Genomic DNA, 15,067 nt, shown 5'->3' with positions numbered 1-15,067 from the left:
GTGGAGCTGCCAGTGGTTTGGAACCACTGACCTTTCCTTTAGCAGTCGATTGCTTTAACCACTGCACCACCAGGGCTCAGGTTAGCTGTCCTAAAACAAGGATTATAATAGTATGTACATTATATTATAGGATTACGGTTAAATGAAGGAGCCCTGGTGGTGCACCAGTTAAGAGCCTGGCTGCTAACCGAAAGGTTGGTGATTCAAACCTACCCAGCAGCTCCATGGGAGAAAGAACACACAATCTGCTCCCATAAAGATTCCCATAACCCATTGCTATCAAGTCAGTTCCAACTCATAGCGACCCTATAGGACACATAAGGTTTCCAAGGCTGTAATCTTTATGGGAGCAGACTGCCACGTCTTTCTCCCGTGGAGCAGCTGATGGGTTCAAACCATGGACATTTTGGCTAGCAGCTGAGAGCTTAACCACTGCACCACCAGGGCTCCTTTTGTAAAGATTACAGCCTAGGATACCCTCTGGGGCAGTTCTGTGCTGTCACGTGGGGTGGCTATGAGTCGGAATTGACTTGATGGCAAACAACAACAATTAAATGGACATGTGGTTAGCCTTTAGTGGCTTTTAGCTATTATTCCTACTATTAATATCACTAACTTTATACTAAAAATAATACTGTTCCTCTCTCTTTTTCATGGGACGAACTTAGGTTTCGTGAATACAAAGCCATTGAAACCTTGGTGGGACTTCTAACTGATCAGCCAGAAGAAGTACTTGTGAATGTGGTTGGTGCCCTGGGCGAGTGCTGCCAAGAACATGAAAACCGTGTCCTTGTCCGGAAGTGTGGCGGCATTCAGCCTCTTGTCAACCTCCTCGTTGGAATTAACCAGTCTCTTCTTGTGAATGTCACAAAAGCAGTTGGCGCTTGTGCTGTCGAGCCTGAAAATATGATGTAAGTGGCCCTAGAGATGGAAAGATGTTACATGAGAGTGTTATGGGAAATACCAAGTGTCATCACTTAGAATTGGCGTGCACGAATGGTGAAAAGTAAAATGTGTTATTATATAAATAGCCATAAGTTTATCAAATCATAATTTATACAGCCAAAACGTTGCCTCAAATGAGCTGGACGGCCGAAGCTGGGCGTATTAGGTGGATTCTGCAGGACCCAGTCATCAATTGCTTATGCAGAAACCTTGTTAACAATCAACTGAACTTTTTTCTGCCTCCTAGGGAAGAATTATCTGTCCATCCCTGTTCTCTTCCCTCCCTCCCTCCCTCCCTCCCTTCCTTCCTTCCTTCTTTTCTTTCTTCCTTCCTTCATTTTTTGTCCTAACTGGGGTCCTACCTCTGAGTAACACTCTCATAGTATCCTTGTTTCTCAGTTCGAGTCAGCATACATGTTTTTGAGCACCTAACAAGAGCTGTGTGCTGATGAGGGGAAGACACAAAGGACTTTTAATCTGTGATCTTGGTCCTTATGCAAATTATCGTCTAATTAGGAAGAAAAGATTTGAATGCAGTACAAGTTAAGAATAATAGTGAGGTTATATATGAAGATTATAAAATCAAAACCAAACCTGTTGCCATCAAGTCGATCCCAACTCATAGAGACCCCATGTGACAACTGTAGAACTGCTCCATAGGGTTTTCTTGTCTGTAATCTTTACAGAAGCAGTTCACCAGGCCTTTCTTCCATGGAGCCATTGGGTGGGTTAGAAGTGGAGCATTTGTGCCACCCAGGGACCTAGATAAAAATTATGTATATACATTCCAGAAAGGGATTAGCTCATATGGGTCAAAGTTGTCATAATGGATTCTGAAGAGAAGTAGAGCTTAAGTGTATCCTTAAAGAATAGAACCTATTTGAGTGGGTGGAAAAGTATGACTGTGTAATTGAGGGACCACACAAATAGTAACCCGAGCAGGAGGGAACATGGCACATATAAGCGAGAGTGAGAAGACCAATCTGAGGAAGAGGTAGTAGGAGATAGCCTGCATGTTCATGTTGGTATTTCGCCAGGTTTGCCAAAGGCACGTCCAGGTTACATCTTTTGTTCTGCTGTCATTAAACTGGTTCCTTTCGCTCCCCAAATTATCCTAATTGGGATAATAAATTATATGGTTACTTTATATTTAACTTAACTCTGAATATCAATGTTTTGAAATCCTTGTTATCCATCAGTTTGACTCATGTGTCACTTTTCTTTGAAGCTTTACCTCCACCTTGGGGATTTGTGGCATCTGTGTGCTACTGAAGGAATTTTTTATACTTTTAATGCAGAAGATATCTTTTTCTGCCTTCTTAGTAATATGTTACTTGGTAGACTATGTCACAAATCATCTTTTTTATCTCCCGATGACTATTAATTTATTAATAAATATATTGAATGTAATTTATATAAGTTAGAACTTACTCTTGCAAAGCCTCTACTTCTAGTCTATGTCTCACCTTTAATGGTCTCCACATACACCATTACCTGGTTGTCCACTTGGCAACCAGAAATTCCTTTTAAATATCAACTGTATATAACTTTCTGCAATGGGCCTTCAAACTCTCCTTAATATAAATAGTTTAAGTAGTGTTATAGTTATTGATTTTTAATTGAATCCATTCAAGAAAAGGCCAGAGAAAACGTCTGTACTCTTTGTTTCGGAATCTTAAAGAACCTAGGTTTTAAGGTAGCAAAATGGAAAGAAAAAGAAAAAGATTCAGCAGTAAACAACAGGCCTCAAGGATCTTACAATTGAGTTGGGCAAGCAGACAAGTAGAGTGATAATTTTAAAACAGTAGAGTAGATATGAGATGGAAGTAAATAAACATTTCTTAGTAAGCCCTGGTTGTACAGTGGTTAAGAGCCCAGCTGCTAGCCGAAAGGCCGGCAGTTTAAATCCACCAGCCACTCCTTGGAAACCCTATGGGGCAGTTCTATTCTGTCCTATAAGGTCCCTTTGAGTCGGAATCGACTTCACGGCAATGGATTTTTTGGTAATTTTTTTTTTTTTTTTACAGGCAGTCCCTGAATTATAATGTATTTTAGTTATGATGAACTATATTTAAAACTCTGTTTTTTAAATGATTTGTGTATTTTTTATGTATGTATGTATTAAAATATATCTGTAAGTCTATAGGAAGCACTGCTGGTGTAGTGGTTAAGTGCTACAGCTGCTAACCAAAGGGTCGTCAATTCGAATCCACCAGGCGCTCCTTGGAAACTCTATGGGGCAGTTGTACTCTGGCCTGTAGGGTCGCTATGAGTCGGAATCAACTCAACAGCACTGGGTTTGGTTTGGGTTTTGGTAAGTCTGTATGTAATATTTCCAACCACCAAAGACAAATAAAGACTGGATTTACAAAGATACTGATAATAAAAGGCAATAATATTGAAAACTAAAAAAAAAAAAATGAGGTATTTGACTTAACATCAGAACCAACTTATGATGGAGTCATTGAAACAGAACCCCATTTTAAGTTGGGGACTACCTGTACATAAACCTGGGTGATGCTGATGGTTAAGTACTTGACTACTAACTGCAAAGATTGTAGTTCAAACCCACCCAGAGGTGCGTCAGAAGAAAGGCCTGGCAATCTGCTTCTGGAAGGTCACTGCCATGAAAACCCTACGGAGCAGTTTTACTCTGCACATGTGGGGTCACCACGAGTCATAAATCCACACACCCAGGGAGGAGGAGTATGAAATGGGATCTGGTGAGCACCCTGGACTGGTTCTGCCTTCTACATTTATAAGGAGCCCTGGTGGCACAATGGTTAAAGCACTCAGTTGCTAACCAAAAGGTTGGTGGTTCGAACCCACGAGCCACCTCATGGGAGAAACAGCCTGGCAATCTGCTCCCATAAAGATTTACAGTCTAGGAAACCCTATAGGCAGTTCTACTTTGTCCTATAGGGATGCCGTGAGTTTGAATTTACTTGATGGCATGTAACAACAACACGAAACTAGTTTGTGGAATTTTATGAGAACCTGCACTTCTGGTTAATGGTATAAAAACTAAAAAAAAGAGCAAATGGTATGAAAACTACAAAAAAAGAGCAAAAGTAGGAAAAACTCATTCTCTAAAACAAGGAAGAGTTCATGTCTAAATCTTAAGCTGTGAAACAACCTGCCAAATGCTGCAAATGACTGACCCGTCCGTACTATGTTGAGAGCTAATACATGCCTCTTCAAAGCTCAAGATTTCCTCCCTCATAAGTATTATGGTTGTGAAAGGTATAGCTAAATTTTTTTTTTTTCATAGTAAACAGAAATTAGGGAAGTGAACGGGCCTTGGAAGAAGTGGGGAATTTCCCATCAGAGACCTAGTTTTACATTGTAAAACACCAGGAGAAGTGGACCCTAAGGAAAAGCCATATGGACTCGTCATTTTATATTGCCTGTGATTGTCTTCTAGGCCAGGGGACTGCTGGGACACCATGGAGTGAAAAAGGCACTAGAGACAGATTGCCAGATCGCAACACAGTGAACCTATAAACTGGTAGAGATTTGGAGTTACCCATATTCACTGTCTGACTGCTAAAGTCTGAGTGGAGATGGGCACCCAGGCAAAGGGAATAACAGAGTTTTGTACAATGGTGTTTGAGGTAATTCCATCACCAAAGGAAACAGCTAAATTCAGACAAATAATTTCCCCACAGTCACAGTGCTATAAAGACAACATACTGTCTCTTAATGTTGTTAAGTGCCATCAAGTCAGTTCCGACTCACAGCAATCCTGGGGACACAGAAAGAAACACATCCCACTTCTGTGCCATCCGCATAATCATTGCTATGTTTGAGCCCATTGTTTCAGCCACTGCGTCAGTCCATCTTGTTGAGGGTCATTCTCTTTTTCGCTGACCCTCTATCAAGCATGATGCCCTTCTCCAGGGATTAATCCCTCCCGATAACATGTGCAAAGTACTTGAGAAGAAGTTGTGCCATCTTCACTTCTAAGAAGCATTCTGGCTGTACTTCATCCAAGACAGATTTGCTTGTTCTTCTGCCAGTCTGTGGTACACTCAATATTCTTTGCCAACACCATAATTCAGATGCATCAATTCTCCTTCAGTTTTCCTTATTCATCATCCAGCTTTTACATGTATATGAGGAGACTGAAAACACCATGGCTTGGGACAGGCACAACTTAGTTCTCCAAGTGAAATCTTTGCTTTTTAACACTTTCTGGAGGCCTCTTGCAGCAGATTTGCTTAGTGCAACACATCATTTGATTTTTTGACCGTTGCTTCCATGGGCATTGATTGCGGATCCAAAATGAAATCCTTGACAACTTTAATTCTTTTCTCTGTTTATCATGACGTTGCCTATTGGTCCATTTGTGAGGATTTTTGTTTTCTTTTTGTTGAGGCGTAATCGATACTGAAGGCTATGGTCTTTGATCTTCATCAGTAAGTGCTTCAAGTCCTCTTCACTTTCAGCAAGCAAGGTTATGTCATCTGCATATTGCAGGTTGTTAATTGGTTTTCTCTAATCCTGATGCTGCATTCTTCTTCATATAATCCACCTACTTGGATTATTTGCCCAGCATACAGATTGAATAAGTATGTGAAAGGATACGACTTTGACGCATACTTTTTTTTTTTAGTTTTTGTTTTGCTTTAAGTGAAAATTTACAAATCAAGTCAGTCTTTCATACAAAAATTTATATACACCTTGCTATAGACTCCTAGTTGCTCTCCCCCTATTGAGACAGCACACTCCTTCTCTCCACTCTCTGTTTTCATGTCCATTTGGCCAACTTCCAACCACCTCTGTGCTCTCATCTCCCCTCCAGACAGGAGCTGCCCACATAGTCTCATGTGTCTACTTGATCCAAGAAGCTCACTCTTCACCAGTATCATTTTCTGTTCCATAATGCGGTCCAATCCCTGTCTGATGAGTTGGCTTTGGGAACATTTCCTGTCTTGGGCTAACAGAAGGTCTGGGGACCATGACCTCCAGGGTCCTCCTAGCCTCAGTCAAACCATTAAGTCTGGTCTTTTTAGGAGAATTTAAGGTCTACATCGCACTGCTTTCCAACTCCCTCAGGGGTTCCCTGTTGTGTTCCCTCTCAGGGCAGTCATCGGCTGTCACCGGGCACCTTCTGGTTCTTCTGGTCTCAGGCTGATGTAGTCTCTGGTTTATGTGGCCCTTTCTGTCTCTTGGGCTCATAATTACCTTGTGTCTTTGGTGTTCTTTGTTCTCCTTTTGTCCAGGTGGGCTGAGACCAATTGATGGCATCTTAGATGGCTGCTTGCTAGCGTTTAAAACCCCAGGTGCCACTCTCTAAAGTGGGATGCAGAATGTTTTCTTAATAGATTTTATTACGCCAATTGACCTAGATGTCCCCTGAAACCATGGTGCCCAAACCCCTGCCCCTGCTGGCCTTCGAAGCGTTCAGTTTATTCAGGAATCTTCTTTGCTTTTGGTTTAGTCCAGTTGCGCTCACCTCTCCTGTATTGTATGTCTTTCCCTTCACCTAAAATAGCTCTTGACTACTCTAATTAGTGAATAACCCTTTTCCCCCCTCCCTCCCCACTCTCGTAACCATCAATGAATATTTTTTTCTCTGTTTAAACTATTTTTTGAGTTCTCATAATAGTGGTCTCATACAATATTTGTCTTTTTGCAACTGACTAATTTCACTCAGCATAGTGCCTTCCAGATTCCTCCATTTATGAAATGTTTCACGAATTCATCATTGTTTTTTGTTGAACATTATAGTATTCCATTGTGTGAATATACCATAATTTATTTATCCATTCATCCATTGATGGGCACCTTGGTTACTTCCATCTTTTTGCTGTTGTAAACAGTGCTGCAGTGAACATGGCTGTGCATATATCTGTTCGTGTAAAGGCTCTTATTTCTCTAGGATATATTCCAAGGAGTGGGATCGCTGGATCATATGGTAGTTCTATTTCTAGCTTTTTAAAGAAGTGCCAAATTCATTTCCAAAGTGGTTGTACCATTTTCCATTCCCACCAGCAGTGTATAAGTGTTCCAGTCTCTCCACAACCTCTCCAACATTCATTATTTTGTGTTTTTTGGATTAATGCCAGCTGTGTTGGAGTGAGATGGTATCACATAGTAGTCTTGATTTGCATTTCTCTAGTGGCTAATGATTGTGAGCATTTCCTCATGTATCTGTTAGCTACTGAATGTCTTCTTCAGGGAAGTGCCTGTTCATATCCTTGCCCATTTTTAATTGGGTTATTTGTCTTTTTGTAGTTGAGTTATTGTAGTATCATGTAGATTTTAGAGATCAGATGCTGATCAGAAATGTCATAGCTAAAAAAAAACTTTCCGAATCTGTAGGTAACCTTTTTACTCTTTTGGTGAAGTCTTTGGATGAGCATAAAAAAAAAAAAAAAAAAAAATTTTTTTTTTTTTTTTTTTGGATGAGCATAGGTGTTTGATTTTGAGGAGCTCCCAGTTATCTAGTTTCTCTTCTGGTGTTTGTGCATTGTTAGTAATGTTTTGTGTACTGTTTATGCCATGTATTAGGACTCCTAGCATTGTCCCTATTTTTTTCTTCCATGATCTTTATCGTTTTAAATTTTATATTTTGGTCTTTGATACCTTTTAGGTTCGTTTTTGTGCATGGCGTGAAGTATAGATCTTGTTTCATTTTTTTGCAGGTGGATATCCAGTTATGCCAGCACCATTTGTTAAAGAGACTGTCTTTTCCCCGTTTAACTGACTTTGGGCCTTTGTCAAATATCAGCTGCTCATATGTGGATGGATTTGTGTCTGGATTCTCAGTTCTTTTCCTTTGGTGTATGTATCTGTTGTTGTACCAGTACCAGGCTGTTTTGACTACTGTGGTGGTATAATAAAAAAAAAAAAAAATAGGTTCTAAAATTAGGTAGTGTGAGGCTTCCCACTTTGTTCTTTTTCAGTAATGCTTTACTTATCTGGGGCCTCTTTCTCTTCTGTATGAAGTTGATGATTTGTTTCTCCGTCTCATCAAAAAAAGTCATTGGAATTTGGATCAGAATTGCATTTTATCTATAGATCACTTTTAGTAGAATAGACATTTTTACAATGTTAAGTCTTCCTATCCATGAGGAAGGTATGTTCTTCCACTTATGTAGGTCTATTTTGGTTTCTTGCAGTGGTGTCTTGTAGTTTTCTTTGTAAAGGTCTTTTACATCTCTGGTAAGATTTATTCCTAAGTGTTCTGTCTTCTTGGGGCTACTGTAAATGGTATTGATTTGGTGATTTCCTCTTTGATGTTCTTTTTGTTGGTGTAGAGGAATCCAACTGATTTTTGTATGTTTATCTTGTATCTTGATACTCTGCTGAACTCTTCTATTAGTTTCAGGAGTTTTCTTGAGGATTCTTTGGGGTTTTCTGTGTATACAATCATGCCATCTGCAAATAGGGATACTTTTACTTCTTCCTTACCAATCTGGATACCCTTTATTCCTTTATCTGATGCACACTTTTACTGATTTTAAACCATGCAGTATCCGCTTGCTCTGTTCCAGTACCTCTTGGTCTATGTACACATTCTGCATGAGCACAATTAACTGTTCTAGAATTCCCATTCATCACCATGTTACCTATAATTTGTTATGATCCACACAGTCAAATGCCTTTGCATAGTCAGTAAAACACAGGTAAACATCTTTCTGGTATTCTCTGCTTTCAGCCAAGATCAATCTGACATCAGCAATGATAACTCCAGTTCCATATCCTCTTTTGAATCCAGCTTGAATTTCTGGCAGTTTTCTGTTGATGTACTGCTATAACCATTTTTGAATTATCTTCAGCATCATTTTACTTGCATGTGATATTAATGATACTGTTCTATAATTTCCACATTCGGTTGGATCACCTTTCTTTGGAATAGGCACGTATATGGATCTCTTTCAGTTGGATGGCCAGGTAACTATCTTCCAAATTTCTTGGCATAGACAAGTGAGCACTTCCAGTGTAGCATCTCTTTGATGAAATATCTCAACTGGCACTTTGTCAATGTCTGCAGTGCAGCTTAGGCTTCTTCCTCAGTACCATTGGTTCTTGACCACGTGGTACCTCCTGAAAGGATTGAATGTTGACCAATTCTTTTTGGTACAGTGGCTCTGTGTATTCCTTCCATCTTCTTTTGATGCTTCTTGCATTGTTCAAATTTTTGCCAGTGGAACCCTTCAGTACTGCAGCTCAAGGCTTGAATTTTTTCTTCAGTTTTTTCAGCTTGAGAAATGCTGAGTGTGTTCTTCCCCTTTTGGTTTTCTATCTCCAGGTCTTGGCACATGTCATTATAATACTTTACTTTGTCTTCTTAAACAGCCCTTTGAAATCTTCTGTTCAGCTCTTTTACTTCATCATTTCTTCCTTTTGCTTTAACTGCTCTACATTCAAGAGCAAATTTCAAAGTCTTTTCTGACATCCATTTTGATTTTTTTTTTCTGTCTTTTAATGATCTTTTGCTTTCTTCATGTATGATGTTCTTGATGTCATCCCACAACTTGTTTTGTCTTCAGTCATTAGTGTTCAGTGTGTCAAATTTATTCTTGAGATGGTCTCAGGTGGGATATATTCAAGATAGTACTTTGGCTCTCATGCACTTGTTTTTAATGTTCTTCAGCTTCACCTTGAACTTGCATATGAAAAATTGATGACCTGTTCCATGTTTGCTCCTAGCCTTGTACTAATTGATTATATTGTGCTACACCATCATCCCTTTCCACAGATATTGTCGATTTGATTCCTGTGTATTCCATCTGGTGAAGTTCACGTGTATACTTATTGTTTATGTTGTTGAAAAACAGCATTTGCAATGAAGAAGTCATTGGTCTTGCAGAATTCTATCATGTGATCTCCTGTGTTGTTTCTGTCACTAAGGCTGTATTTTCCAACCACTGATCTTTCTTGTTTCCAACTTTTGCATTTCAATCACCAGTAATTATCAATGCATCTTGATTGCATGTATTACCAATTTCAGACTGCAGAAGTTGATAAAAGTCTCCAATTTCTTCATTTTTGGCATTAATGGTTGGTGTGTAAAGGTGAACAATTGTCGTATTAACTGGTCTTCCTTGTAAGAGCATGGATGTTGTCTTACCACTGACAGTATTGTATTTCAGAGTAGATCCTGACTTTTTTTTTTTTTTTGAACAATGAACAAAATGCTGGTCTCTTTAATTTGTCATTCCTGACATAGTAGATCGTATGATTGTCTGATTCAAAATGGCCAATACTGGTCCATTTAAGCCCATTAATGACTACAATAATGATCTTCAAGTGTTTCATTTCATTTTTGACAACTTCTAATTTTCTGTGATTCATACTTTGTACATTTCACATTCTGATCGTTAATGGATGTTTGCAGATGTCTCTTAACAAAATAGCGTAAAGAAATTACATTAGGTTTTACAAAAAATTCTTTATAAGACAGCCTAAGTAGCCTAAAAATGCAAATGGTCAGAATTCAGAAAATAAACAGAAAAATTATTAAACCAAAAGCCTGGGTAGAAGCAAAAGAAATGCAGTAAACAAAACTGAAAACACAGTCAGGAGTGCAGTATACAGAAAATAGCAAAATGAATTGAGAAGGAAAAATATATAAAGACAATAATAGATAAATTGATAAATATGGCACTCAAGGAGATCCAATGTGACCATAACTTCAGTTTCTCAAGAAGAGGTTGGAACCAATAGAACATAATCCTAATGAAAGATATCAGAAGAAAACTTTCCTGTGAATCTGTAGGTCAAAAAGAACCATTGGGTCCTATCAATATTGGTACAGAGTGGCCACTTGTAACATGTATCCTGATAAAATTACTTGCACTTTCAAAAATAAAGAAAAAGAGTTGTAAGTCATCCAGGCAAAAGCAGCAGATCTTGAGGGCATGTTGACTTTAAACTTCCCCACAGCTTCTTTTAATGTTAAAAGACATTTATTACAATATTCTGAGGGGGAGATAATATTGGCCAAGAATTTCTTACCCAGCAAGTTGTCCCTCAATTACAGAGGCAATATGTTCTCAAACATACAAGAAATTAGAGAATATAGTGTTTATTAACTCTTCTCAAAAAGGTATTTGATGGGAGGCGGAGCCAAGATGGCGGACTAGGCAGACGCTACCTCGGATCCCTCTTACAACAAAGACACGGAAAAACAAGTGAATCGATCACATACATAACAATCTACGAACCCTGAACAACAAACACAGATTTAGAGACGGAGAACGAACTAATACGGGGAAGCAGCTATTGTTTTCAGAGCCTGGAGCCAGCGTACCAGTCAGGTACGGCACAAGCACAGAGAGCTGCTCCACCCCCCTGAACTAACCCCGGGAGGGGGACCAGCCAGTTCCGCGGGCAGCGTGGGACGCAGCCGGTAGGAGAAGTCCCCGGGAGGCAGTGACTGGTCTTGGAACGGGGAGAGCAGCGTCCCAGCCAGGGAACCATCCCGCCGGGATTTGGACTAGACGCAGGTATGGCATAAACACGGAGAGCTGCTCCACCCCCCTGAACTAACCCCGGGAGGGGGCCCAGTTGGGTCACACGGGCGGCGTGGGACGCAGCCGGTAGGAGAAGTCCCCGGGAGGCAGCGACTGGTATTGGAGCGGGGAGCACAGCGTCCCAGCCGGGACACTCGGTCACGGCATAAGCACAGGGAGCTGCTCCACCCACCTGAACTAACCCCGGGAGGCAGCCCAACTGGTTCTCGGGGGCGGCAAGGCAACGCGGCTGGAGGGACGAGAAGTCCCCGGGAGGCAGCGACTGATTTTGGAGTCGAGAGTGCACCGTCCCAGTAGGGGAGCCTTGACGCTGGGCGTGGGGCTGGAAGTGGAGGATCTGACCGTGACTCCAGCGGGCCAGACCCCCCGGGGGCAATCTCCACACAGGCAGCACACATAGGCGACGCGCCCCGCGGGAATCTCAGATATAATAGTCATTCCAAGCAAGACAAGCAACTCTGGCTATATTCTGAGGTGCTACACTCCTAGCTCTCTGATCCCTCCCCCACCCTTCCCAGGCGGCTCCATTAACATCCGAGTAGCCTGAGCCAGAGGGAGAACTCTGATACGGATCTGACTGCATTTTTTTTTTTAGCGGATTTTCTGGAAAAACTAGTTTCCCAGTGATGGCTCGGAGACAACAATCCATATCAAACCACTTAAAGAAGCAGACCATGACAGCTTCTCCAAGCCCCCAAACAAAAGAATCAAAATCTTTCCCAAATGAAGATACAATCCTGGAATTATCAGATACAGAATATAAAAAACTAATTTACAGAATGCTTCAAGACATCACAAATGAAATAAGGCTAACTGCAGAAAAAGCCAAGGAACACACTGATAAAACTGTTGAAGAACTCAAAAAGATTATTCAAGAACATAGTGGAAAAATTAATAAGTTGCAAGAATCCATAGACAGACAGCATGTAGAAATCCAAAAGATTAACAATAAAATTACAGAATTAGACAACGCAATAGGAAGTCAGAGGAGCAGACTCGAGCAATTAGAATGCAGACTGGGACATCTGGAGGACCAGGGAATCAACACCAACATAGCTGAAAAAAAATCAGATAAAAGAATTAAAAAAAATGAAGAAACCCTAAGAATCATGTGGGGTCTATCAAGAAGGATAACCTGCGGGTGATTGGAGTCCCAGAACAGGGAGGGGGGACAGAAAACACAGAGAAAATAGTTGAAGAACTCCTGACAGAAAACTTCCCTGACATCATGAAAGACGAAAGGATATCTATCCAAGATGCTCATCGAACCCCATTTAAGATTGATCCAAAAAGAAAAACACCAAGACATATTATCATCAAACTCGCCAAAACCAAAGATAAACACAGAATTTTAAAAGCAGCCAGGGAGAAAAGAAAGGTTTCCTTCAAGGGAGAATCAATAAGAATAAGTTCAGACTACTCAGCAGAAACCATGCAGGCAAGAAAGCAATGGGATGACATATACAGGGCACTGAAGGAGAAAAACTGCCAGCCAAGGATCATATATCCAGCAAAACTCTCTCTGAAATATGAAGGCGAAATTAAGATATTTACAGATAAACACAAGTTTAGAGAATTTGCAAAAACCAAACCAAAGCTACAAGAAATACTAAAGGATATTGTTTGGTCAGAGAACCAATAATATCAGTTATCAGCACAACACAAGGTCACAAAACAGAACATCCTGATATCGACTCAAATAGGGAAATCACAAAAACAAACAAATTAAGATTAATTAAAAAAAAATACACGTAACAGGGAATCATGGAAGTCAATAGGTAAAAGATCACAATAATCAAAAAGAGGGACTAAATACAGGAGGCATTGAACTGCCATATGGAGAGTGATACAAGGTGAAATAGAACAATACAAGTTAGGTTTTTACTTAGAAAAATAGGGGTAAATAATAAAGTAACCACAAAAAGGTATAACAACTCTATAACTCAAGATAATAGCCAAGAAAAACGTAACGACTCAACTAACATAAAGTCAAACACTATGAAAATGAGGATCTCACAGTTTACTAAGAAAAACGCCTCAGCACAAAAAAGTATGTGGAAAAATGAAATTGTCAACAACACACATAAAAAGGCATCAAAATGACAACACTAAAAACTTATTTATCTATAATTATGCTGAATGTAAATGGACTAAATGCACCAATAAAGAGACAGAGAGTCACAGACTGGATAAAGAAACACGATCCATCTATATGCTGCCTACAAGAGACACACCTTAGACTTAGAGACACAAACAAACTAAAACTCAAAGGATGGAAAAAAATATATCAAGCAAACAATAAGCAAAAAAGAAGAGGAGTAGCAATATTAATTTCTGACAAAATAGACTTTAGACTTAAATCCACCACAAAGGATAAAGAAGGACACTATATAATGATAAAAGGGACAATTGATCAGGAAGACATAACCATATTAAATATTTATGCACCCAATGACAGGGCTGCAAGATACATAAATCAAATTTTAACAGAATTGAAAAGTGAGATAGATACCTCCACAATTATAGTAGGAGACTTCAACACACCACTTTCGGAGAAGGACAGGACATCCAGTAAGAAGCTCAGTAGAGACACGGAAGATCTAATTACAACAATCAACCAACTTGACCTCATTGACTTATACAGAACTCTCCACCCAACTGCTGCAAAATATACTTTTTTTTCTAGCGCACATGGAACATTCTCTAGAATAGACCACATATTAGGTCATAAAAAAAAACCTTTGCAGAGTCCAAAACATCGAAATATTACAAAGCATCTTCTCAGACCACAAGGCAATAAAACTAGAGATCAATAACAGAAAAACTAGGGAAAAGAAATCAAATACTTGGAAAATGAACAATACCCTCCTGAAAAAAGACTGGGTTATAGAAGACATCAAGGAGGGAATAAGGAAATTCTTAGAAAGCAACGAGAATGAAAATACTTCCTATCAAAACCTCTGGGACACAGCAAAAGCAGTGCTCAGAGGCCAATTTATATCGATAAATGCACACATACAAAAAGAAGAGCCAAAATCAGAGAACTGTCCCTACAACTTGAACCAATAGAAAGTGAGCAACAAAAGAATCCATCAGGCACCAGAAGAAAACAAATAATAAAAATTAGAGCTGAACTAAATGAATTAGAGAACAGAAAAACAATTGAAAGAATTAACAAAGCCAAAAGCTGGTTCTTTGAAAAAATTAACCAAATTGATAAACCATTGGCTAGACTGACTAAAGAAATACAGGAAAGGAAACAAATAACCCGAATAAGAAACGAGAAGGACCACATCACAACAGAACAAAATGAAATTAAAAGAATCATTTCAGATTATTATGAAAAATTGTACTCTAACAAATTTGAAAACCTAGAAGAAATGGATGAATTCCTAGAAAAACACTACCTACCTAAACTAACACATTCAGAAGTAGAACAACTAAATAGACCCGTAACAAAAAAAGAGATTGAAACGGTAATCAAAAAACTCTCAACAAAAAAAGGCCCTGGCCCAGACGGCTTCACTGCAGAGTTCTACCAAACTTTCAGAGAAGAGTTAACACCACTACTTCTGAAGGTATTCCAAAGCATAGAAAATGACGGAATACTACCCAACTCATTCTATGAAGCCACC

General features: G+C 39.5%; 1 protein-coding gene across 6 annotated transcripts in view; it reads left to right on the top strand.

Moving 5' to 3' along the window:
* Window positions 1-15,067, top strand: part of ODAD2 (outer dynein arm docking complex subunit 2) — a 266,790-nt gene that overhangs the window by 104,471 nt on the left and 147,252 nt on the right. For all 6 annotated transcript variants that reach the window (XR_002785889.2, XM_064284958.1, XM_023548827.2 and 3 more), the window contains one exon: window positions 669-911. Coding sequence is in view for 5 of the 6 variants with exons in the window: in XM_064284958.1 (XP_064141028.1) it covers window positions 669-911 (243 nt within the window). In the remaining variant the exon portion in view is untranslated. The remainder of the gene's footprint in view (window positions 1-668; window positions 912-15,067) is intronic.

The sequence above is a fragment of the Loxodonta africana genome, chromosome 4, assembly GCF_030014295.1.
Source record: "Loxodonta africana isolate mLoxAfr1 chromosome 4, mLoxAfr1.hap2, whole genome shotgun sequence".
Lineage (NCBI taxonomy): Eukaryota > Metazoa > Chordata > Mammalia > Proboscidea > Elephantidae > Loxodonta > Loxodonta africana.
This window is presented reverse-complemented; position numbering and strand designations above follow the sequence as displayed.